Source organism: Papio anubis, chromosome 9 (assembly GCF_008728515.1).
Source record: "Papio anubis isolate 15944 chromosome 9, Panubis1.0, whole genome shotgun sequence".
Classification (NCBI taxonomy): domain Eukaryota; kingdom Metazoa; phylum Chordata; class Mammalia; order Primates; family Cercopithecidae; genus Papio; species Papio anubis.
The window spans coordinates 83,846,377-83,871,398 of NC_044984.1; the positions used below are offsets into that span (position 1 = coordinate 83,846,377).

The following is a 25,022-nucleotide window of genomic DNA, read 5'->3' on the forward strand; positions in this document are numbered from 1 at the left end:
TGAGATGGTTTGTTCACAAGGAGAAAAGTGGAATGTTCATTAAAAAGACATTCTGAAAAGGAAAAGGAAATGCCTGGCATTCCTTCTCCATCTCCCCTTCAACTTAAAACAAACAGCTCTATGTGCTTCAGAAAAATAATCCAAATAGATACATAAAAAGTATGAGAATTTTGCCACCATAAATACTAAGGCCCACCAAAATTCTGCAGTGCTTTGGAAAGTAGGTTAAAAAGTACATATGATATAAAATATGAGCTTTGTAGTGGCCATCATTATCCTGAGTAAAAGAAAAACAAAATACTCTAGGAATTAAGACAAAAAATAGAAAATCAAATTATACTTAAAAAACTTCCATTGTAAAAATCAATTGAAGTCAATTTGACATTTAAGTGATGGGTTGGTTGGTTGGTTGGTTGGTTGGTTGACTGAAAGCAACAATTTTATTTATGTTTCAGGATGTATGATTGTGTGGCCTGACAATCTCAGAAAGTAAAAGCAAAGAAATTGAAAGACACGGAAAGAACTAGGCCAGGACCAGCACTGGCCTTAATAGCCAGTTCACTGAGATGGTGAGGTTCCAAATCTTTAGAAGCCCTAATATATTTTACATAGTTTGACAGCATAAAGCAGGAAGAACTGACTGAAAAATATGTGTTAGCAGACTTGCTGACTACTTTCACCAAATAATAATTAACTGTCAAGTGGCAAAATAAAGGAGCAAAGCCAATAGCTTTACTATCTATGCAGCACCAAATAACTCAAAACCAGATGGGTATACACGTACAGAACAGCTGAAAGCTAAATTCGCTATTTTCCGTGAAACTCCGACAGCCCCACAAATGGCATTTAGCTCCATGGTAAACCATCCTCTAGGTCAGCAGGAAGCTCATTATGGGCTGACAGTCCAGGAGACAAGTACTTTTCAGGGAGCTACCATAGTAATTTCCTGTGTGAAAAGCTCACTGCTGTTCTTGCATTCCTCAGGGTGCATTTCTTCTCATCTCAGAGGATGTTTCTCTTCCACAGGAAGAGGAAGGAACCAGTTGCTACTGGATGTGTGGGCTGAGAGCTGTTGGGCATTTTCAGCGTGCCTCGGTCTCAGCTGTGGGAACTGGGGATGCAGCTTAGATTTCCAGGCCTGGGACAGTCGATATTACTGCAGTAGTCTCGGGCGTCACAGTTTAGAAATACACTATCTCAGGAAGTTGGAAGGCAGAAATAATACCTGGAACACCTCCAGTTCCCAGAAACGTGCTAATTTTCTAAAGGAAATTCTAAAAAGTATTTACTGGGCTCCTAAATAGCATGATTTATAAATCCTTTTGTAAAATTTCCTTTTTTTTTTTTCCTGTCTTCACATTTTGTATGGCAAAGTTCAAGTCCTAAATCACGTTTGTCAATAGAAATAAGGACAAGTTTCACTGCATGAAGTATTCTTTAACTAGGACTATTTTTAAAAACTTAAAGAGTATCAAATTTTTGGTAAATTCATTAATATGTTTTCTTTCCCTGTGACTTTGAAACTTAAAGAGAAAGAAGGTCAAATTAGTATATTTGTCAGTATATCTTCATTAAAAAATTGGGACTTAGTGATTATTACTATTTTTATTAAAAAGCATATTTTATTTGAAGGGTGAAAGAAGCCTCTGGTTTTCATTGTCAATCTTTTATTACAGGGATACTGTTAGTAAACTTTGCAGCTATCCAGATTATCTATCTTGAAAAAAAAAAAAAAAAAAAGCCATGTTGCTTTAACAAACTAAAACACTTTAGCATTTTAGTAGTTTTATTTATTTTTTTACAATCCCAAAGCAATTTTTTTTTTTAAAGGTCAGCCATCACATTCACAACTGTTAGCAGTTTTTATAACATATGGGTCATGATGTACTCAAAAGCAAGGATCCAACTGATTTGCAAATAGTCTCTTTCCAGTCTCTAATATTTTCTCTCCTATCTCTATTTTAAAGATTGTATCTGAAAAAATGTAAATGTGTTTTCTATTTCTAAATGGCAAGAGATCTTTGAAAATGTTGTGTTTTTCCTCATTTACTTGTTAGTTATCATATATATTCTGTTTTTTAAATGTCTTTGACAATTTAATTACCTCACTTAATTTCAAAGGGGAATGTTTTTCAATTGTTTCTCAAACCTTATAAAAATTCCTCTTTTACTCCAATTAAGCATCTTAGGGTATAACATTTAACTTTTTGTGTTACCGGATAAAAAATTACTGTATCCACTTGACATATTTACTATCATTTGCAGTTAAGATAAAAAGTCTCTTAACTCTTAAAAGGAAGATATATTGAGGGAGGTACCAGAGACCTGGATCCTATAAATGCCTAAGTTCATTTCCTTTCATACCCTTAGAGCAGGGACAGGAGAAACATACCGCAGAGCCACTACACCAGCACTTAAAGATACCATACAAATGTCTGTTTCCTAATGCTTAGGAAGCAGCCACAAAGTTATAGATAAATACACCTAGTTTCAGAAGTCATATGCACTAAACTGCCAAATCCAATGCCACCATACAAACTGTTGCAAAGTTTAAAAACTTTACATTGCATATGACCATTTTACACTTTCAAAGTTGTAAGTTTTAGTTTTAAGACACTGAAGTTCACATACAGTGTGTTCTTTTAGTCTTTCCAAATCTTTGCTTATATAAGCAGTTAGGAACTGAAATAACTCTGAACTAGTTACGCAATGTTGTCTAGTAACCAGGATGAACTGTTGCCACAACATTCATGGAAATCTTCTCTCTGTATCTGCAAGTTTATTCTTTGTGTGTCCATATATTTTGTCAGCACATTAATATTTTTCAGGTAGTATATACCATATGACAATCTCCATGTAAGTGTATAACCTTTTTCTTCCTAAAAATAGGCTGATGCAAAAAAACTTTCTGAAAGAGAATCCAATGTACTTTGCTAAAAAATAAAAATCCAAATGACATCTAGGAAGGAGTGTGCTTCCTAAAGTCATGGAAATAGCAGAGTATCTCTTGCACTGATTCAGCTGATCACTTTTCTGATCCTAGAACAGAATACAGGAAAACCATGATTCTTTTTCTCTCATCAGCCCCTCTGCCAAAATGATGCAGAGCCAGGAGATAGTCTCAGCTATCCTGAGATTACTCAAGGCTACGTCTTACTGTCCCTGGGGAAAGGAGATAGGGAATCCCACAGCTGACATTCACTCTGTCAGGAAATCCTCTTGGCTCTGCCTTCAAAATACACCCAGAATCCGATTGCTTATCACCACCTCTTCTGCTACCTTCCTGGGTCAAGCCAGTATTGCCTCCCGTCTGAGTATTTCACTAGCTTCCTAATGAGTCTCCTTGTCTACCCCCATCAACATCCCCAACCTGTTTTCTTACAGCAGGCAGAGTGAACCTGTTAAGACACAAGTCATATCATGTCCCTCCCTCTGCAGGAAACCCCCCAGTGGCTCCTATGTCACCTGCAATCTGGCCTTCTATCACTGCTCCCACTCTCCTGGAGAGCCCTTCCCAGATAGCCATACGACTTGCTCCCTTCACTCCTTCAGCTCTTTACTCACATGCCACCTGTCACGTGACTCTTGTCCTAGCCATACTAGCTAAAATTGCAGCCCTCTCCTATCTTTTCCTCTCTGACTTCAGTGCCTTTTTCACCTTTGTGTTCCCTATACTATATACAGTTTATTTTTTAGATCTGTGAATTGCATTTCTCTGACTGGAATATAGAATGTAGGCTTCTCTGGAGCAGGTATTTTTCTTTCCTTCACATTCTCTAAAGCCAAGAATAGTGAGTTAATACATACTTATTCACAGACCGATGTGTGTGAGTAGCATCCTTCCTGGATCCCACCACATCTGCTGTCAATTGATTTAGGCAACTTAAAGACTCTAAACTAGACTGATGCATTTTTATTACCATGGTTCATATATGTTTGATTTCTTCTGAAGCAACTACTTATACCTTGCTTTCGCTCCAGGCATGCTGGCTCATGCCTATAATCTCAGCACTTTGGGAGGCCGAGGTGGGCGAATCACTTGAGATCAGGAGTTCGAGACCAGCTTGGCCAACATGGTGAAACCCTGTCTCTACTAAAAAATACAAAAATTAGCTGGGCGTGATGGCAGGTGCCTGTAATCCCAACTGCTCAGGAAGCTGAGGCAGAAGAATCACTTGAACCCGAGAGGCGGAGGTTGCAGTGAGCCGAGATAGCACCACTGCACTTCAGCCTGGGTGACAGAGTGAGAGACCTTGTCTCAAAAAAGAAAAAAAAAGAAAAAAGAAAAAAGAAAAAAGAACTGGTCAAAGGTTTTCTTCTAGAGAAGTCCTCTAGCTTACTCCAGCCCATTAATGATTTCTTCTGAATACCGCCCAATAACAATCTTTCATCGACATTTATGTATACTTGACGTCTAATGTTCTGAAACCAACATTGATTTCTTCTTACTCAGTTAGTTCTGTCCAGCTAGATTGTTTGTTTCTTGAGGTCAGGCAGCCAGCTTGGTATCTCCCTCAGCATCTCATGTAATGCCTTCATGCAGGGCATCTTTAACTATTTTGACTGATAGAACATCAAAAGACTGTAGACCTTGGATTTTTTTCTATAACATAACTGCATGTTTATCGTAAATTAATTTGACTTGAAAGAAATAATATCCCTAATTCTAAAGAAATGCATACACATATTCTGCATTATGTTCATATTAAGCACAGTTGCCAGGATGAAGATGAGAACACCGTGTCAACTCTGAGAAGAGTCCAGTATTTTGGCAAACAAAGGAACAACAGCAAGATTATCAACTTCATTTTGTTCATTTGTAAGACAATAAAATTAATACATCAGAATTTAAGAATTTTCCTAAAGATAAAAAAAGTAATAATCCTAGAGTCTTTTAAGATAAATTTTATTTACAGTTGGTTTAAAACTCTTTTTTTTTTTTTTTTTTTTTTTTTTGAGATGGAGTCTCACTCTGTTGCCCAGGCTGGAGTGCAGTGGCACAATCTCGGCTCACTGCAACCTCCACCTCCCGGGTTCAAGCAGTTCTCCTGCCTCAGCCTCTCAAGTAGGTGGAATTATAGGCACACACCACCAGGCCCAGTTAATTTTTGTATTTTTAGTAGAGACAGTGTTTTGTCACGTTGGCCAGGCTAGTCCGGAACCCCGGACCTCAGGTGATGCACCTGCCTTGGCCTTCCAAACGGCTAGGATTACAGGTGTAAGGCACTGTGCCCAGCCAGTTTAAAACTCTTTATATTAGGATACAGGAAACAAATTCTTATCTTGCTTGTCTTTTTAGAAGAGAGGAGTGGGACATCCCATGTAACCACACCACACGTCAATGCTAATGATAAATGCCCTAGCATAATTTTGATAGAATCCTGGTCTAGTTCTAACTACGAAATGAAAACATTAAAAGACTCAAATGGAATCTTGAACTAAATAATCTTTAGAAAATTAGTACATAATTGACAATATAATCAGAATAAAGAGTCAGGAATTTGAGAACAACAATTTAAAACTATGTTTATATGGCCACCAGTATATTCCTTTACAGAAACTTTTTTTTTTTTAACAATAAAGCTTTAAAAATAGAGATTAGTAACAGCTTATTTTGATCCACAAATATTGTGTCAAATTTCCTGCTTGACATTAGAGACACAAGTGCAAGCCACAAAGATACCACCTGTTAAAGACTGTATGCCACAATTTCTTCTCTGTAGTGAGAAGACATCAGAGCACAGACATTGGTACACTTGGGTCTACAAATCTTCCTGAATATAATATTAAATCAAGTGAAAGTAGAAATAGAGGCCATTTCTTACACCATAACAAACTTCTTTTATGCTACTAAGAAATTTGACAAATTAAGGTTTAAAGAGACATCTTTTTCATGTCCTATCTTGATGAAATGAATATTTAAGGAAATGTCCAGTCTACAAAAACCAAACAAATCAACCCTCAAAAGAAACAGTAACTACAATAACAAAAATTACCTTTAAACACTACTTTTTTTGGCTTCCAGTATTTCTCCAGGTTTTTAAATTACAATCACATGCAAAGTACACACCCAAAATATTGAATGCAATTGTGCTTCATGCCAAAGCAGAAAAAAATCCTCTTTACAATTATGTCTGATTTGTTGTGCAGAAGCAAAAGAGAAACCGTCAATGTAGGGAGGAGACTATAATTAAGGCTTATTTACCACTATATTAATGGAAAGATGAATAGTTGAAAAAGTAATTTTATTTTAGTTTTCTAACCAATTATCTATCATTGAACTAAAAGAAAGAGATACATATTGAAAATTTAAAGAAAAGCCCTTTGGAGATACTCTTTTAAAAGTCTAACTGCTTTATGAGCATCTATGTCTTCAGAAGGCACTATTAAAATAAAGTCCTTATACCTTGCTTGGCAGCATGCAGGTATCTTCCAGATTATAATCTATCTAGATGGAAGTTTATTAGCATAATCTCAAACCAATTTACAGCAAACAAGACTTTGTTTTCTTGTGTTTTATTTTTGTTTGTTTGCTGGATTTTCATATACTATCAAGTATACAATTCAAAGTAACAGTGGAGTCTTCCTTTTAATGCTTATATATTGGGTGAAACCATGTGAAGTCATTGATATTAGACTGTTTTTGCCTACAAAATGACAATTTCATATAATTCAACCTAATATTATCCTTTGTGGATAATAATTTTACTCTTCCATTTTATTATTCTGTTTTGTAGCACAGCTATTAAATGTCATGTTTGTTATACAGAATTGTCTTCTCAACATTCCACATACCCCATATATTCCTTGAGTTATGGTCCTGTAGTATAAATGTATACTATAATAGATACATACAATCTACAATAGATATGTACAATCTATACTACTAGGGACATCATGTTGTCCCTTGCTAAGAGGCAGTTATGCCCACCTCAATAGCACCGTCTGTCAAAACTGTCTGGATTCCTCACGTAATGAGGCTTTGCAAAACTTGAAGAGTACTGGCAGGGACAGTGAGTCTCAAAAGGTGGATCAAATATTTTTAATGATCTATGATATTTTCTAGGCCAGGAATGTGGAATTTTAGTCTACTGACTACCTCACAAAGAGGCAGCACATCTCATAAACCTCCTATCTTTTTGCTCCTTCTTGCTACAGAGGGAAAAAACTAACTCATAAGATTTTGTAAATTTCTACAACATGCATTTGGAGTAATTCATTGAACATAAATGTATTGAAGACCTACTATAAGCCAAGTACTGTGGCAAGTTGTACACATCCCATTAATTTTTAATTTCTTAAATCATTAATGTAGCAATGCTGCTAGAGTTATAAACATGAATACTGTAAGCAACAAGACCACAGACTGGTTTGAAGTCCTAGTGGTCACCAGTGATTCTTGGAATTCCCTTTAACAATCAGCCCATTAGTTACCCTCACTTGGTTTTTGTCACTGAAGCTCCTAGTGAGAGATCTAGGAGTCTTCTCTGCTGTGGGATTAACAATGAAAGGACCCTTGAATAATTAGAATGCTTTCTGGTACAAGATAGACTCAAAATGGACTAGTCTTCAGTAGAATTCCTCTATAATAAATACTATTCTTGAGATCTGTTAGAGAATTTGTAATATCATAATGTCAGGGTTTTATTTTGGCTACAAATTAAAAATGTACCCCAAATATTTAACTAAACTGACATCATAGCAGCAGTGTCATCAAAGACCACACCATTCTTCCCATTTGTTCTTACAATTAGTTTTGCACTGACTGGCAGGATCAGCTGTGGCATTGGAAAGAGTAAGCAGAATCCTAAATGGAAAGGCTAAAATTCTTAATCTTTGAAGATTTTGAAAACACTGAATAATAAATTTTATATATGTAATTTCTATAAACAAAATTGTAAGTAGTAGAAATACTTAATTTATGGATAATCCATTAAAAGAGATTAACAAAGGGCAGTGCTGTTTTTCTTACAGCTTCTAATGAGAAGACTAGAAGTAAGTTTAGCACCTCCGAAGGACAAATAACACAACAGGGAATCAGCTCTGCAACAGCATGTGAAATGTCACCTGGGTGGCATCTTAATACATGAGACAGTGGGTATGGATTAGACTGAGCTTGGGGACCTCAAAGTAAAAGCTTTCCTGGAAGTTGGTGCTGCTCCCCCTTGTGGTAAACTATTTAGATGCATTGTAAATATGATTACAAAGTTCTTCCTATACTAAAATGTTAGGCTACATAGCCCACGTTTTATCTCCTCCCCCCACATTTTTGAAGGAAAATGGATTATGCCAAATGATTAAATGCCACTTAAGTGTCAAAAAAAACCCAACTTACTGTGGTAGAATCAAAAGAAAGTATATCCACAACAGGGGGAGTAGAGATCTGCAAATCGATTACCTCAAGCTTTGGATTAATCTGTGTATATACATAAAAAAAAAATTATGAGATTTTCATACCATAAGAAACCAAATGCTATTTGTAAAAACCTAGAGGGCATTTTCTAATATATTCTAAAATTAAAATATATTGGTATATTTATTACTATGGATGACAAAATTTTAAGCAAAATGTTAGCCTACCAATTCTATCGACGTATAAGAAAAGATCATTTTGACAAGGTTGAATTTACTCCATAAATAAAAGCTTTTCACTTTAGAAAATCAATGTAATTTACCTAAAAGGGAATATTAAAAATAAAACAAAATGACCCACCTCAAAAGATGAAGAAAAAAATCCTAGCCAGTTCAGTAAGAAAAGGAAATAAAAGGTATTAAGATAACAATTAGAGAGAAATAATATTCTCATTTATATATAATGTTATCTAGAATCTATTGCTAAATCATTAGAATATTCAGAATTTAATAAGATTGTTAGTCCCAAAATCAATATATGAAATCAACTGCATTTCTGCATTCTAGTACACAGTTAGAAAATGCAGAATTTTAAAGGACGGCATTTACAATACCATAAAAGTTTAAAAATACATCAGAATAAAGACACAAAAATGTGTAAGATCTTATGGAAAAGAATAAAACTTATGTTAACATTAAAGAAACCTGTATCATAAAGAGCTCAAAAGCAGAGTGCTGTATGTATGGAAAACAAATATATTCAGAACATTAGTAATGAGAAAAGTAGAAATTAAAGCAAAATACCACTTAATACCTATTAGACTGCAAACACAAGAAAGCTCAATGATGCCCACAGTGTTTGTAGCAGCATTGTTTGTAATGGCCAAAAAAACTATTGGAAGTACCCTAACTGTCTATCAACAGTAAAACAGGTTGTGAGAATGACTACAGTGACAGATTCACTGGAGTGCAATACAGCAATGAAAACAATTTATGAATGCATGAAATCTGAATTCATATGTATGAATCTCAGGACTTCAATGTTAAATTAAAAAATCAGTTACAGAAAAAATATATTCAGTATAATTTCATTTATATAAAGTTCAAACTCATTCAAAATTAAACAATAATTATAGATTCAAATATATAAAGTTACAAAGAAAAGCAACGGAATGAATACCTAGAGTAGTGACTTTGAGGGAGGCTATTTCAGAATTTGAAAAGACAAAAAAATTGAAAATAAAATTGAAACATTATGAATACAAAGAAGTAAACAAAGAGCAACAAAGATAGCAGAGCTTTATATCAAATGAATGCTTCAATATAAAGCATTATATTGTACATGGTACAATATAAAGTACCAATAAGTGTACTAAAGAACCTTAAGGAAGAAACTATCGACTGAGTGCTTCTCAGGGTGCCCAATCTTTTGCTTTCCCTGGCCCACAATGGAAGAAGAATTGTCTTGGGCCACACATAAAATACACTAACATTAATGATAGCTGATGAGCTAAAAAAAAAAAAAAAAAAAAAATGCAAAAATATCTCATAATCTTTTAAGACAGGTTATGAATTTGTGTTGGGCTGGATTCAAAGCCAGCATGTGACCTGTGGGCTGGACAAGCTTGGCTTAGATAGTGAGAAAGGCTTCCTATGGAGGAAACATGGCATATGATGGCTCCTTAATAAAAGATCTAGAAAACAAAAATGGAGAGGGAGATGAGTAAAAGAGCATTCTTCATGGCATAGTGGAAGAACGCTGACATACTTTCACACAGGGGTAGAAAGAAGAAGGTTGTCAAGGTTCAAATTGTGAAGGGTGAAAGAATTTGGGAAGGCACAGAAAGTTGGAAGCTAAAATGTGCTGAATTGAAAGAGTAATCTGACAGACACATAAAGTATCATGAATAAATTAGGGATGGCAGTGAGGACACTATAGTGTTAATCCAGGTCTGTAGTGATGAAGTCTTGGCCAGTGATAAGAGGAGTGGAATAATTTTTAAAGCACTTACCATGGGTATGGCTGTAGTTTTAGAAATAGTAAAAGCATTTTATAACTATCCAGCCAATGTGTTGAAGGGGAGGTATAACTGCTGTGCTATAGTAAAGAAGGAATAAAGCTGTGCATGGTGAGGATGCAGGACGATCAGCTCATCTAGCCAAAACCGTTGTCTCTTCCTGGCTGTCCCACAAAGCAGAAAACAAACACAGCCTCCTGCCATTAACTCTAAGTCCAGAGTTGAGGCAAAGAACAGAAATGTGAGAGTGACTTGTTTTCCTTTTAATCTTAAGACTCGCTGTCCAGAGACTGCTTGCATACGTTTTATTCTTTTTTATCTACTGCCACCTAGTGTAGATAGAAAATTATTTACCTGCGAAAATACAATCTAGTTGCACCATCTGAAATTGAAACTGCTCAAGAAATCTAAATCACATAGAGTCAGCACCTGTCATAAAAAAACAAAATCCTTGACCTACAAGTTCTGATGTAATTAACAGTATTTAACTGCGTAAGTTGCTGTCACACAAGTTAAATAGAGCCGGAAGTTCTTACTAAGTAACATTTATAGTCCTTGCCATAAAAAAAATATGCTGAGGGGGTGATACAGTTAAATTCTTTGCTAGCTAACTTCCAGGAATACTAACAGTATCTTGTAGCTCCTGATATTTATTAAAGGGAAGAATATGTTAATAATTAGAGTTGCCTTGAAATGAAGTGGGCTGCCTGTGAAAGGCCAAGTTCTCCATGGCTGAACAAGGGTATATAACTGGGACTAATGAATGACGTAAGGGTTAGCCTGTATGACCTCAAAGGTACCACCCCACATCCCCCTCTGAGATTCTCTGTGTCCATGATACTGAGGAGTCCATGAACATAAAACCTCTACTAATAAATTCCATAGGCCTTCACCAGACTACAAGCTTCTGAAGGGCAAGGAGTATGCCCATCTTGTTCACTGCTGCATACTCTAAAGCTAGTACAACATCCAGCACACGGGTACTTTAATATCTGGTAACAGGATAAAATGTAATTTTGTTTATATTGAAGCATTACATCAAAGTGGTTAAAAACACAGAATGGAACCAGAGTGCCTGGGTTGAATGAAATTCTAGTGCTGCCACTTACTAACTTTAAGATTTAACTAACATACACCTAAATTTCTCATGGGATAATAGTGGTACTTATTTCACTGAGATTTTAGGAATATTAACTTAATTTGTATAAAACACTTAGAACAGTCTTATATAACTGTCAGACTTTATCATCATGTAATGAACATTTACTGAGGCCTGAAACAGTATAAACATATACCACAGTTAGAAGTAGAATACAAAATGGATAGACAAGTGGTCATTTTAAAAAATCATAAATGGTGGTGTTTTCAACCTTACTAGAAGATTGAGATAAAAGCCCAATCTCAGACTTAAAGACTTAAATTGATCACTTGTACTTTTCAACAATGAATCATGGTCAGACTATCACAAAATATTATTATATAAATATTTGGTTAAGGTAAAGGACATTTTCCTTCCTGCTAAATATCATAACAGAATTTCATATGCAATTTATATGTTAAGGTAATCTCAAATGGCCATAAAAAACTGAAAGTCATCAGAACATTATTTTATTAAAAAATCTTTTTAACTAATTATAATCCCTGCTTACAATATTCTGCAATTCTCCTAGAATAACTATTTTGATGCTTTACTGTCATTAAGAGCTGTGGCCATCCCTTAGAATGGTTCTACTCTCTTCTCATCAAAATATGTAAGAAAGAAGGGGACTGCTCAGGAGAAAAATATCACATGCACACACTGAAGGAACGTCTGGTTTTGTCTAGGGGCAGGACAATGCAATGCAACTCAAGACAGTCTGAAGAAGATAGAGTCAGCATGAACTAGTGATGTGCTATAGCACAATGTGGGTAGGGTCAAGATACCTTGTGTAAAAATGGGGCTTCTTTCCCACCAAAAAAAACAAAAGAGAGAGAAAGGTGCTGTTGTCATGTTTTTAATTAAGATGGAGTGCCCAGGCCAGGAGTACTAGGAAGGACCTGTAGTTAGATAACTAGGAAGAACTCGGGAGGGGCCTATTTCACATAGAGAGAATTTGATATTTCATGCCTTCTTTCATGTAGCCTCCTTCTCTCATTTATCTAAAAAGTAATCTGGCGATCACCCCCTCTATCCATGTAGGAATTAGTAATTTATATATTTAGTCAGCTGGTACCCAAGATCTAACACTCTGCAGGATTCCCCACCTTCAAACAAGTGAAGCGCTTAAAGCTAGCAAAGGGGTGGCTTTTGCAAAAGGCCAAACTGTTTTACTCAGCAGATTGAGATTATGCAATTCAGATGAGTCTCAAAGAAAACATAATACAAATCATAGAAATGTTATCTTGTTTCAAACCCAGAAATAAAACACTCATGGTCACTGCAGAGAAAGAAAAATTCATCAGTTCACTTAGATACCATTTATTCTACATATTTTAATAAGATCTATTTATTTTCCTTAAATCCTAATACTGACTTCAAAAAAAGATTTCCTAGTTTTAAATATTTTCCAAGTAACTGTATGTAAATTTGCCTAAAGCTTTGAAAAAAACTTAATCTACTGAATTAGTGTTTCGAAATAAAGTTTACTAATGATAAATGAACACAGCACAACTTTTATTCTAACTATTCCATTCTAACTGAAAGTTTTGAACTAAGTAGTCTTTGGCTTTGTGAGGGATCCATATTTATTAATTTGAAGTAGAGTCTTTAAAACACAATTTGGTACTTAACAATTATTTATTCATAATACTAAAGTTGTTCCCTGTCTAGAAAGTTCATAACCTTGACTTTTTTTATAAGAGATTTTCTTTTTCTCTTTTTTTTTTTTTTTGAGATGGATTCTCACTCTGTCGCCCAGGCTGAAGTGCAGTGGCACAATCTTGGCTCACTGCAACCTTCCAGGTTCAAGCGATTCTCCTGCCTCAGCCTCCTGAGTAGCTGGGATTATAGGCACGCACCACCACGCCCAGCTAATTTTTGTATTTTTAGTAGAGACGGGGTTTCACCATGTTGGTCAGGCTAGTCTCGAACTCCTGACCTCATGATCCACCCACCTCAGCCTTCCAAAGTGTTGGGATTACAGGTGTGAGCCACTGCACCTGGCCCAAGAGATTTTTAAGGAAAAAAAAAAAAAAAAGAAACAATTACAACAATTGATTGTTCACATATAGAATCCTATCACTCTTCTGGCATTTTATATCACAGGGCCTCAAAGTGTTTTACAAAAGCCAGTCATGTTTTATACTTAATTTAAGCAGCCATGCGTGTTTACAGATAATTTAAACTGTGTACACAGAGGCTGACTATGTCAAGGTCACAAAAAAATTCAGTCACAAGGTTCAGCATTTTGTATAGTGCAATTGAACTCTAATTCCATGATGAAGAAAAGTCAGTGTTTAATATAAATTTTAAGGGTATATGTGAAAAATTTGTTTGAGAGTGGCTTTGCATGGCCTGGGTCATCCTGACCCAGCAACGCAAAACAACCCAGCTGGTTTAATGGCTTTTTGGCTGTACCATAAAAGCAGAGCCACTCAGGCAACTCCTTGACATTTTAAAGAAAGCCTAGCACTCTGAAATGAACTGGAGCTGACAGTAAATCAGAGAAAAAAGGGCTTGAATCTCTGTGCTGAGGTGAGTGTGGAGTCATGGAAATATCACTTAGTTCACAAGGAAAGCAGTCTCAGAATCAGCCTGCAGTTCTGCCACCCAAAGCCCTGGAAAGTGGCCAAATGGATATTTCCCTCCTGATCAATCCTGGCCAAGCCACAAGATGACAGAATAAAAACACCAAGAGTTAATAAAACCAACTTGGATAATACAAGAAAAGAACACTCAAGTTAAATTAAAATATATTTCACATGTATTTTATATGAATTTATATGATCACGGGGATAAGAAATATAACTAGAAACAGAAGCAAAAAAGTGAAAACCAAATTAGATTACATTTTTTTTCTTTAAAACAGAAGAAAAATGATAACACAGCAAGTGGTACAAAGAAGTGGTAACATGATTAATACTTTAGAAGAACTGAAAAGATTGTCAGAAGTTGGAAAAGACAAAGATAATAGCCAAGAACTGAAAGTCAACACTACCAAGGAAAAGCAAAGACAGAAATCCCAAGATATGGCTGGATTAAACAAAATCTAGAAAATAGTTTAAAAAACAAAGAACAAAAACATATACTTAGATGCACAACTGGAGACTAGCAGAAGTGCCTGAGATAACAGCAAAGACCAAGACTAAGGAAAACGAAATGAAAGAAGTGATGTGGGTGAGGGTACATGGAATCACAGCATGAACAGTGAATGAGGCTACTGTGCATTGCTGCTCAGGAATACATCTCAAGAACTCAAAATACCTAACTCTAAAAGTAAAGAGACTGCCAGTGATAAAAATTCAGATGAACAGGTAATTTCTGACGTCAGCTCTTAGAAGAGAAATGGCTGAAGAAGAATCATGCAAAATAAGAATAGGCTAACATCGGCTAAGCATCTAGCAAAGATAAATCTCTCTTTGAAGACAAAAGAACACTTAAATCGTAACATTTAAATTCATAGGACCTAAGGGAATTTGTCAACAAAAACCTACAATTAAATAGATAATTATATATGTAAAATATATACAGGCAATAAAATTGTCTTAATTGTTAGATTTAATCACTAAGTCTCTTCTTTTACCTGTCCATAAGATTTTCTTTTTGCTATAAAAGAGTTTTAAGCTACCTATTTCAATAACCATTATAAAAATTTTTGCCCTTCAGCCTTATTCTCATGACAGCCATCACATGACCTCCCTAAATACACCTAGAATATAAAGCTAGTTCAGACTTCACAGTCACCAGAGGCCTTAGATTTAATTTCTCATTTCCTATTACTATCAACACCATTTTTTAGCTTTATTTCTAGGCCTTCAAGAAACAAATATAAAACTTTATTACACACTATAGTGAAAACAATTGTTTATCAAAGTGCTGCTGTTTTAAGGCAGCACTAGGTTTTATATATAAAATATAAATATATATATATTCAGTAATTTCAAACACCTCCTTGACCAAAAGCCTCAAAATGTACACAAAATGTAGGACAAATATGCACAAAATACTCACTTCTACAGTCTCAACTTTTTCCTCATGGGGGTGTGGTGTTCTTGGGTAGATATCAAGAAGATGTGGTGGTGAATCAAAATGTAATCTTTTGAGATTTCTTTTGTTAAGACCTTTATAAGGCAATTCATCGAAGTTAGTCCTCCATAATAAGACCTATGAAAAAAGTCAATGATGTTGCAGTTATTGACTTGCATGTACAAGCAACAGAGCTGATTTAAAAACTCATAATATACAGAATTGTCCCCCAAAGTAGAAAGGGTAGATATATATTTCAACTATGTTACTATTTCTCAATATCTTTTTTAAGGTGTGATTGAGGGAGAGATTTAGCATTTTGAATTGCCTTCATGTCTGATTTAAAATTCATATTAAGAAAATATCTGGTCTTAAAATCCTCTTTTTGTTTTTTGGTCAAAGTCCAATTTTGGACTTGATCACTTTATTCAATAAATCTGGCCATGAATGGCTTTTGGTTATTTCAAATAAATGCAGATTTGCTATATAAATGATTTATATTTACCGTCCTCCAGAAGCTTAAGATTAGGCAATGATTCAAGCAAAAGTGCTATAAAATTACTGAAGGTGGACACGTAGTGTCAGTTACATGTATAGTTAAGTGTAAAATGAGCAAAAGAAAATAACTATTTGAATTCCCAAAACTTAGAACTGGCTCTGTTTCAACTATGAGATAGCAGACTTCATGGTACTGATTAAAATATAAGCTCATCACCAACTATCTTAACATATATAAACTAGCTGGTTATCAAACTCTTAGCTGAGGTCAAGGATTCTTTTACCTTAACCAAATCAAAGAGGAGCTGAAAGATTTACAAACCTGTGTGTCTGCACCTCCTGATGCAAATAGCTCTCCACCTTTTGAAAATGAAACAGTAAAGACAGGTCCCTGAGAAATAAACGGAGATAAAGAAAAAAAAGTACTTGGTAATGCTTTCTCATGGCCAAGAAGACTTTGGATGTCAATTTCTCATCCTAATTTATGCATACTATTCATGCAACAAGTCTGATAAAACATATCAGTTGCTAGCAACTAATGCTGGCAGAGTAAAGATAATCAAAGAATCAACCCAATCATATTAAAGCACAAATAAATGATACTAAAAAGTACTAAAAATTAATTTAAAAAATAACCTTCTTCTCCTTTCAAGAAAAGCTTGTATATATGTAAGTTCATAAGAATTTCTGTTAAGACTTTCTGGCTTTGGACTCTGTATTCAACCAATCACTAGCAGAAACTGAATGATAAATACGTGGGTAATGGGAATGAGGCTATTTACATAAAGTCCATTTCCTGATCAATGGGCTTCACTGAGTTCTCCCTTCACGTAGGCAACCATAAACCACTAAAAGTTTAAAGAGCAGAACAGATAGGAGGAGAGCTGTGAATGATTAAAGTCAGTATTACAATTGTGAGAAAGATGAATTGGAGTAAGATGCTTGGTTGGAGGCCAGTTAGGAAGTTACTGTAATTATCTAGGTGAGAGGTAATGAAAACCTGAAATTGAGCAGTTACTACGGAATTAGACAAGACTGTGCTTGGCACAGTCACAAGGTGGATAGCCTCTAGGTCAACTTTTCAGTCCAGATAAGAGTAAGTATTTCTTATCTCAAAAATATTAATATATACCATATGTTTTTATTATGTCCTTAATCTACACAAGAAAAGTTTTAGGAAAAACATCTTGTATTTTCCCAAGTAGACTATCCCACAGATTTAGGTTATAATATTAATAGCTTCATAAACACCTTCACTTCCAGACTAAAATTCCATCTTCATGTAGTGTTTTCCTACTGAAGACTGTGTTTATCTTTTTTTCCCTATTATTTTGTAGCTTTTTCATGGATATTTCAGTCCTTGGCCACTTTTATTGGTTGTGTTTATTCAGCCTAAATCCATGGATATGCATATATTTAAGCTGGTTAGTGTTTATTTCTGCTTTACCCTAACACCACTCCAGAATAAATGATAATGCAAAGCAGGAAGCCAGGCAGAACCTGTGAAAAAGAAACTCTTCTCTTCTAGACCACAAAGCTAATTCTATTTCTAGATATAAACAGCTTATACTTGTTAAAAGGAAGTACCTTTAAAAAAAAGAGGATGCATTCTAAAAAATTCAGAGAAGTTTGAATGTTTTCTGGAAGAAAAGAATAGTTTATATACCCCCAAAAATTTATCTAGGCCGGGCACAGCGGCTCACACCTGTAATCCCAGAACTTTGGGAGGCCGAGGCAGGCAGGCAGATTACCTGAGGTCAGGAGTTCAAAACAAGTCTGGCCAACATGGTAAAACTCTGTCTCTACTAAAAACAAAACAAAACAAAACAAAACAAAACAAAACAAAAAAACAAACAAACAAAAATAGCTGGGTGTGGTGGTGTGCCTGTACAGAAGGCTAAGGTAGGAGAATTGCTTGAACCCAGGAGGCAGAGGTTACAGTGAGCCGAGATTGTGCCACTGCACTCCAGCCTGGGTGGCAGACTAAGACTCTATCTCAAAAATAAAGAAATAATAAATTTAAAAAATTGATCTATAATGCATTATATGCTGGCGGCGGTGGCGGGGGGGTTGTCTTTGCACAGGCTCAATAAAAGGCACCCCTCTTACCTACTTGCTTCTAAACCACTTGAGAAATAAGACAAGGGAATATGGCATGTGAGAACTGAAATATCACCTTTCTTTCTAATAAATGCTTGTAAAAAGAGAATGTGGCTTTTATGTTTAACACAAATAGGCTTTCTAGAACTGATGCCCAGAATGAGTCACAGGCAAACTAGACAAGGGCAGGTCTCTCCACAAGGAATATCTGAGAAAAACAGTGAAGAGTGGCTCACTCGCAAAGGCAGGAGAGTAGAAGGTGTTAGGCTGTGCTTACCCAATTTCTCCTAAACCCACCAGCAAATTAGCAGAAGGAGTGAGGGAGCGGTGTGAGAGGCTGGGTGTCAGGGCTAAGCGGGACAGCCTCCACATGAAGGAAAGATCTGAAGTACGGAATCTACTTACCCATCACCATTTACTGAGTCAATCTATACAACATACTGATAAAGACAGCAGTAGAGGATTCATTTAATGGCCATTGAAAGATACATATTGATTTCAACAAGAATTACAAGTAGTAATATTTCTTTTTTTTTTTCTTTTTTTTTTTTTTTTTTGATACAGAGTCTTGCTTTGTTGCTGGGCTAGAATGTAGTGGCACAATCTCAGCTTACTGCAACCTCCCCCTCCCGGGTTCAAGTGATGCCCCTGCCTCAGCCTCCCAACCAAGTAGCTTGGATTACAGAGACATGCCACCACATCTGGCTAATTTTTTGCATTTTAGTAGAGATGGGGTTTCACCATGTTGGCCAAGATGGTCTCGATCTCCTACCTCAGGTGATCCGCCCGCCTCAGCCTCCCAAAGTGTTGGGATTACAGGCGTGAGCCACCGCACTTGGCCACAAATAATATTTTTAAGAGTTGCTTCCAGAGGATAAAAACAGCCATGGGAGTAAAAAATTTTTATGATAGCAGCAAATATGTGCTATGTATGGAAAAAGAGTAAAGGGGTATAAAAATGGATCAAAAATTTAAAATATATATTATTTTATATTTTTATATATAAAAAGCAAGAATCTGAGTGTTAATACCGTATGTCCTTGAAGTGTATAGATGAGCCTTCCTTCTAAGAGGTCCAGAATCTTAAGGGTACCATCTGAAGAAGCTGTGATGAGGTAGTTACCCGAAGGATGGAATGATATGCAATTAACTCCACCGCTGTGAACTGATTTGTAGAAAATAAAAGCAAAAAGTTCAGAGAACAATTCTTACTTTTAAAGATACCCCAGTACCTTATTAGCAATAGGTTGCAAACAAGAACACTGTTTCCACAACAACAAAATTCTATATAGCTCACTTTTAAAACGAGTATTTTGGCATCACATAGCATTAAGCTTCCAGTTAGAGAGCCAGAATAACTTTAAAAATGAGACTGTGCCACGGAAAGGTAATCTTACTGACCACATTACTATAAAGTCTTTGGATATATTGCCAATAAAATTGACAGTTAATTATTACCAGCTCAGATAAGGTATATAACCTAGCCTCAAATTAAAGGAAATAACCAATTAGTGGCTTGGGATTAAAGGGAGAAGTGTGTGGAGACACCTTTGAAAAGGACACAGTCCTATCATCATGCTTGAGAATTTGTTTCAGGACAACATCCTTCCAACAGGAGGCAGTATAACACAATGATAAAAAGTTAATTTTTCTATGCACTGTGTAAGCAAGAAGACCTAAGTAGTTCTATTGATTATTTGAGCAAGTTAATTACCCTATTTAAATCTCAATTTCCTTATCTTTAAAATGTAATAATGATACATCCTAGGAATATTGTTTAGATTTGGCACAGTATCTGCTACATGGTAAACACTGGGTAACCTACTAGGTTTAATAATAATTTGGATTTAATATAAATCCAATATAAACCAAGAAAATTCACTTCTCTTTTAGTTCAGTACATAGGCATAGTAGGTAGTTGTTTTCTACCAATTATAACACCTATTTGTGCTCACGTAACTCCCTGTGATTCAGAATTCAGTCATTTCTGTCCCTGACTTCTCACGCAATGCTGACAACCAGAGTTTGAAAATCTCATAGCAACTTCTTTTTTTTCTTTTTTTTTTTAACCAGCCCTCACATCATTTTTAAGGTCTCTTCACTTCCTGCTTTCCTTGGGCTTCTGAGACCCTGCTGTTGATGGGAGCTAATTATACTATTCTCTAGCCTGTTCCAAGGCAGCCCATGACCCCAAGTAAGAGAGGGCCAAACCACACCAACAAGGAGAATCAGTCCTTCCAAGAGGAGTCCATTCAGTAACTGAATTTTTTGTTAGGAAAATTGTTACCTTGGTAATGCTGTAGTAATTTGTTCACTCTTACATCCCAGACTTTCACAGTTTGATCAGAACCTGCTGAAGCTATGCATGTACCACTAGGGTTAAAGTCCACAAAATTTGCAAATCTAGGAGGAAAGAATAAGATGACCTAATATTTCAATTACTTTTTCTTGTTGTTGTTGTTGAGACGAAGTCTCACTCTTGTCACCTAGGCTGGAGTGCAGTGGCACGATCTCGGCTCACCGCAACCTCCGCCTCCCGGGTTCAAGCGATTCTCCCACCTCAGCCTTCCAAGTAGCTGGAATTACAGGTGCACACCACCATGCCGAGGTAATTTTTGTATTTTTAGCGGCAACAGGTTTTCACCATGTTGGTCAGGCTAGTCTCAAACTCCTGACCTCAGGTGATCCGCCTGCCTCAGCCTCCCAAAATGCTGGGATTACAGACGTGAGCCACCGCACCCAGCCATATTTCAATTTCTTTGCTCTCATTTCTTTATTTAAATTGTTATAATCAAATATCTCCTTAGAAAACTAACCCACATAAGTGCATAAAGAAAGTGTACTTACCCAACGGAATCTGAGAAGTTATTAACACATTGCTTATTTGTGGTATCCCAAATTTTAATAGTTTTATCCTCACTACATGACACAATTAGTCTTCCATCAGGTGAAAATCTGGAAAGAAGAAGAAAGAAAATGTTTTATGTGAAAGGCTCTGGAGAGTCACCACCTCATCTCTATACCACAAATAAATCAGGCTGTAAATATTAAATACCAGAGACCACTGTTACCATCCCATGCAGTAAAGTCATATTCTGCAGCCAAGATCTTCATCATGACAAACAACACTCACAGACCATTAAAAGGTCAAAATATGCTATGTAGACTAACCAAGTTGCTTTTTTCCTTTTACTCTTTTATTTAAATAAGTTTTGTTTTATTGCATCTGCTTTAGGGTTTTGATTCAACTCTGCACTCACTCTAAGCCAAGTGCCTTGTATTTTGAAAAGAACTCTCTTCTATTTCTGTCACTAGACAGCATTATCCATATGATCCAAGAGAGAGCCTTTATTACTCATCCTACCAAGCCTGCAGTGAAACTTTTTGTAAGAAAAGGAATGGTGTGTTCAGAATTAAAATTAAGTGACATCACCAACAAAAGAACCTAACTGCCCATGCCTGTAACTTCTTGGACTTGGGGAGGCCAGAGAGCTCCAATGGACTGAAAATAGGACAACTCATTTATACAGAAGAGAACAGAAGCTCCTTCATGGAGAAACCTATCATCCACATGCTCCATTAAAAAGCAAATGAGAAAAATCTCAGACATCTTGTCTACTGCTTTTATGCTGTCTATTCTTTTAAGATCCTTCCCAAGGTTCTTTTTTTATTTTTTGGCCCCGATGCCTTTTAAACATAAATAGAAGAGCAGAAGACCACAGAGAAAATAAAAACAAATTTTAGACTATTAGAAAACTATGAATAGTATTTTTATTATATTTTAACAGTAACAAAAACCAAAAAAGACAGATTTAGGTCACAGACTATGTTTCAATTTTATTTGTAGTTTCCCTCTACGCCCAGAGTAAAGATTACTATAAGTCAACAATTAAGGGTGTGGAATATAATTGAAGATTTTTATTTTTGTTCTCTCCCTACTCCCATTCTTAAGGCTGACCTAAAATTCTTTGTGACAGAAACTTTGCATCTGGCGTTCACAGATTCACACAGAAAAAAGACACACAGAAGCATAATTAAGTTCCATGTGAAATAATATTTAAAAATCAAGAAGGCTTGGTGCAGTGGCTCATGCCCGTAATCCCAGCACTTTGGGAGGCTAAGGCAGGCGGATGACCTGAGGTCAGGAGTTCGAGACCAGCCTGGCCAACATGGTGAAACCCTGTCTCCACTAAAATAGCCAGGCATGGTGGCAGGTGCCTGTAATCCCAGCTACTCAGGAGGCTGAGGCAGGAAAATCACCTGAACCCAGGAGGCAGAGGTTGCAGTGAGCTGAGATTGTGCCATTGCACTCCAGCCTGGGTGACACAGTGAGACTCGCCTCAGAAAAAAATAAATATAAAAAAGCAAGAAAATAACCTTTCAAGGAAAAATTTTCCATGCTGGGTAGTTTACCCTGATTTTACGGTAAGTAATAATTTATTAATATTTTCTTTCAGAAAATGTGAGAAAAATTCAAATATGAAGGCAGTATTATAAAAAGGCTCCAAATAGAGGAAACTTATATATAAACCCTGGGGAAAAAAACCTACTCAGATAAACATGGCATAATAATTATAAAAAACTGGCCAGGTGTGGTGGCTCATGCCTATAATCCCAGCAGCTTGGGAGGCTGAGGTGGGCGGATCACCTGAGGTCAGGAGTTCGAGACCAGTCTGGCCAACATTGTGAAACCCCATGTCTACTAAAAAATACAAAAATTAGTGGGGCATGGTGGCAGGTGCCTGTAATCCCAGCTACTTAGGAAGCTAAGGCAGGAGAATTGCTCAAACCCGGGAGGCAGAGGTTACAGTGAGTTGAGATCACTCCACTGCACTCCAGTGTGGGTGACAGACTAAGACTCTGTCTCAAAAGAAAGAAAGAAAAAAAAAAAAAACTGTAAAAAACTAATGCAAGGAATCAAATTGTGTTACTTACTAAGCTTCTTTTTAAAAAATATTACTTAATGTGACTATGTTAAGTAACCAGAATATTTCTACGACAAGACTTAACTCTTACATTTCAAGAAAGCAATTATGGAGAAAAATATTTAATAAAAGGAAATGTTTAGATAATAACAAAGTATAAAAGTACTTACCCTATGACATCAGCCAAATTACTACCACCACAATCACATCATTATCCTACCCATATTCCTTGAGCATATATGTCCTAGAATGGTTCTTAACACATTACATGTATCATCTCATTTAATTTTCAGCATAACCCAGTAAAACAGGTGCTACTGCTTGTCTCAATTTACAGTGAAGAAACAGAGGCACATAAAGGATAGGTAACTGACAATGTTATCAGGTCAGTGGGGAGAGGGGTCCGGATTTGAATCAGGCAGTTGTTTCCACAGCCAAACCTCTGAACCACTCTGCTTAAGTCTCTGACAAAAAGGAAGTGTCTTCTACTGGCCCAAATTACTTGGAGCACTGGAAGTTCTGTGTCACTTCTGTGTAAACAACAGAAGGTTCTAAAGTGGAGAGGAACCACGAGGCAGTGCTGTTAGGAGGCTATACACCACCCTGGAATAAACATCTGTGTGTTGCCATAAGCTGTAGGTAAAACAGGCATGGTCTCTGTCCTTGAGGAGTTTGTGGGAAAGATTTTCACCCACTGATTCATTCGACGATTCCCTGAGCACTTGTCAGTACCTGGCACTGGGCACTGCCATGAGTAGTAGGACTACAGCTGCGAATGAGACTGGCAAGATCCCTGCCCTCATGAGGCTTTTGTTCTAGGGAGAAGGGAAGGCACACAAAAAATATAATTTTAGAAAGTGATATGAAAAAGGGTTGTAACAAAACAGGTGCCAATTTGTCACCAGAAGCTCCATAGAGGAAACAGGATTTTAAAGAAACTTACAAATGAGGAAAAGCATTATCTTGGTCAGCTAAAAGTGCCTCCTGAGCAGGAGGGGCTGTAGCTGGGAGAAATTTCCCAGAACAAAATAAATGAAGGGGATGTGAACCTCGAATGAGTTAAAGTGCAGGCAGTGGCTGGGAAGAACCTGGTACCAGAAGGAGGTGAGGTTTCTACCATCAGCTTAACAGAAACGAAGGGGACTGAGGTTAAGGCCTTCCGCCTGCTCTGGTCACTGCATTATAATCCTGCATATGCTCTCTGTATGTGTTTTTTTGCATTTCAGGTGGCTGAAAGTGGGAATGATGATTTCTATTTCCTCCTCCTCCCTTTTATTTTTAATTAGATACATCAAAAATACGTTAGCACCAATAAAACAGGCTTCTCTTTGCCCTGACTTTGATTAGGAAAGGTTAGTCTCTTATTGTCAGGGCTCAAAGAACATCTAACTAGACTTTCAAGAATTTAAAGAGGATATAAAATTTCTACTAAGACATTAATAGATTTCTGATTCTCTTAATTTAGTACCACCCAACTGCTTTTAAAAACGTCTACAAAGTGTATCACCAAGATGGATATTACATTAGTCAATAGTGAATACTGAACCAGCAAACATGGACATTCGAGAGTTTGAGAGGCATATGAGAAGTTAGTTGAACTACTACTGAATTCCTTAAACTTTACTGGTATTCATTCAAAACAATGAGGAAATTCTTTTTTTTTTTTTTTTTTTTGAGAAGGAGTCTCGCTCTGTCGCCCAGGCTGGAGTGCAGTGGCCGGATCTTAGCTCACTGCAAGTGCAAGCTCCACCTCCCAGGCTTATGCCATTCTCCTGCCGCAGCCTCCCGAGTAGCTGGGACTACAGGCGTCCGCCACCTCACCCGGCTAGTTTTTTGTATTTTTTTTAGTAGAGACGGGGTTTCAACGTGTTAGCCAGGATGGTCTTGATCTCCTGACCTCGTGATCTGCCCGTCTCGGCCTCCCAAAGTGCTGGGATTACAGGCTTGAGCCACCGTGCGGCCGTT

The 25,022-nt window shown here is 36.5% G+C and overlaps 1 protein-coding gene across 9 annotated transcripts in view; it reads right to left on the reverse strand.

Moving 5' to 3' along the window:
• Window positions 1-25,022, reverse strand: part of POC1B (POC1 centriolar protein B) — a 160,421-nt gene that overhangs the window by 85,771 nt on the left and 49,628 nt on the right. For 4 of the 9 annotated variants that reach the window (XM_009181402.4, XM_003906936.5, XM_017946096.2 and 1 more), the window contains 6 exons: window positions 20,980-21,087; window positions 20,420-20,535; window positions 19,164-19,297; window positions 16,355-16,423; window positions 15,520-15,672; window positions 8,336-8,416 (listed from right to left, as the gene is read on the reverse strand). In XM_009181402.4, coding sequence (XP_009179666.2) covers window positions 8,336-8,416; window positions 15,520-15,672; window positions 16,355-16,423; window positions 19,164-19,297; window positions 20,420-20,535; window positions 20,980-21,087 — 661 coding nt within the window. Of the gene's footprint in view, window positions 1-8,335; window positions 8,417-8,713; window positions 8,737-15,519; window positions 15,673-16,354; window positions 16,424-19,163; window positions 19,298-20,419; window positions 20,536-20,979; window positions 21,088-21,392; window positions 21,832-25,022 lie in introns of those variants that run through there. The other 5 variants (XM_009181401.4, XM_009181400.4, XR_634962.4 and 2 more) reach the window with 4 other exon arrangements.